The following is a 1,831-nucleotide window of genomic DNA, read 5'->3' as shown; positions in this document are numbered from 1 at the left end:
GGCTGGAGAGATGGTTCAGCAGTTAAGAGCATTGGCTACTCTTGCAGAGGACCTGGGTTCAGTTTCCAGCACCTACATGGCAGTTCACAACTATCTATAATTCCAATTTCTGGGGAATCCAACGCCCTCTTCTGGCCTCTGCAAGCATTGCCTAACTTGGTTGCACTTACATATGCACAGGCCAAACATTTATACACATACAACAAAAATAAATAAATAAATATTCAGTGTGATCTGGGAACCTGGTAGAGACACTACAGTTTCCTGTATGCTGAGGCCTCAAGATATAGCACCTGAGGCTGGCCCACTTACCTTCCTCATGCAGGCCTCTCCCGCCTCCTGCAGCTCGCTGTTTGTAGAATTGAGGGCCTTAAAGAGTGCAGCAATTATTTTCTCCCTGGACTGAGGAAGGTAATTGCAGGCAGCAAGAGCATCTTGCAAGAGAAAAATGAGTGAAATTTTCTTATTCACCTGAGAAATACCTCTCTCATAGGACACTACTGATCACAAACCACTAGCCTTCTTTCCCAGCATCTGCCTTAAGAAAGACCAAAGCATGTACAGCCATCCATCCCTGGATGCAGTACTATATGGCACTGAAGTCTGCAGCCTGTCTGGAGGACCCATGATAAATCTGTCACCTCCACAATATCCTCATGGGATAAGTGAGGATAGCCAAAATGAGAGGCATGACTTAGGGACCAGCAGGAACAGATGATGCACCCAACACAGCCTGATTGACTCCAGGTCCCAAGTCCAACTAAGCAGTCTCTTCAAACACTAAAATATTAAGGGCTGGAGAGAACAGCTCAGTGGTTAAGAGCCACCACTGCTCTTGTAGAGGAGCCATCCCAGCACCCACATCTGGCAGTTTATACTGCCTTTAACTCCAGCTCTAGGGGGAATCTGAGCCTCTGACCTCCTCACACGTGCATGCACTCAGACACATCACTAAAAATAATAAATAAATAAATTTAAAAAGCCAGGCGTGGTGGCGCAAGCCTTTAATCCCAGCACTCAGGAGACAGAGGCAGGAGGATCTCTGTGAGTTCAAGGCCAGCTTGGTCTACATAGTGAGTTCCAGGACAGCTGGGGCTACGGGGAGACCCTGTCTCAAAAAGGCCAAAAAAAAAAAAAAAGCAAATATTCTTAGAAAAGGCAGACACACCATAACCCTGTATGTCAGAAGACATTTTAGCAAGGTCATAATCCCTAGCAGATATGGTGGCACACTTCTTTAATCCCAGCACTCAGGAGGCAGAGGAAGGTGGATCTCTGTGAGTTCCAGGACAGCCTGGTCTACACAGTGAGTTCTAAGCCAACTGTGGATACAGGGAAACCCTGTCTCCAAAGAACAAAAATTAGTTACCACCCTACCTGCTAAAGAAATGAGGTACATGGACAGCATGTAAAGCAGGATCCTGACTCAGCACAAGCGAGGAGCTGCCAAGTGGTTCCCAGCCAAGTGGACCCTGCTTGGTCTGACTTGCCTGGGTATCACAACAGCCTCTTGGACCTTCCATCTAACCGAAGACGGATCCTGGCAACAGTTTATTGAGTGTGTAAAAATTAACAATGTAGGGCTGGGCATGGTGGCCCATGCCTTTAATCTCAGCACTTGGGAGGCAGAGGCAGGTGGATCTCTGTGAGTTCAATGCCAGCCTGGTCTACATAATGAGTTCCAGGACTGCTGGGGCTACTGGAAGACCCTGTCTCAAAAAGACCAAAAAAAAAAAAATTAACAATATGACACAGAATTAACTTTAAAGAGTTTATCTTGGGCTGGGCATGGTGGCGCATGCCTTTAATCCCAGCACTTGGGAGGCAGAGG

General features: G+C 47.0%; 1 protein-coding gene across 8 annotated transcripts in view; it reads right to left on the bottom strand.

Moving 5' to 3' along the window:
* Window positions 1-1,831, bottom strand: part of Trrap (transformation/transcription domain associated protein) — a 123,430-nt gene that overhangs the window by 77,850 nt on the left and 43,749 nt on the right. For all 8 annotated transcript variants that reach the window (XM_029559093.1, XM_029559096.1, XM_029559097.1 and 5 more), the window contains exon 29: window positions 313-434. In XM_029559093.1, coding sequence (XP_029414953.1) covers window positions 313-434 — 122 coding nt within the window. The remainder of the gene's footprint in view (window positions 1-312; window positions 435-1,831) is intronic.

Source organism: Nannospalax galili, unplaced genomic scaffold (assembly GCF_000622305.1).
Source record: "Nannospalax galili isolate Female #2095 unplaced genomic scaffold, S.galili_v1.0 scaffold809, whole genome shotgun sequence".
NCBI lineage: Eukaryota > Metazoa > Chordata > Mammalia > Rodentia > Spalacidae > Nannospalax > Nannospalax galili.
This window is presented reverse-complemented; position numbering and strand designations above follow the sequence as displayed.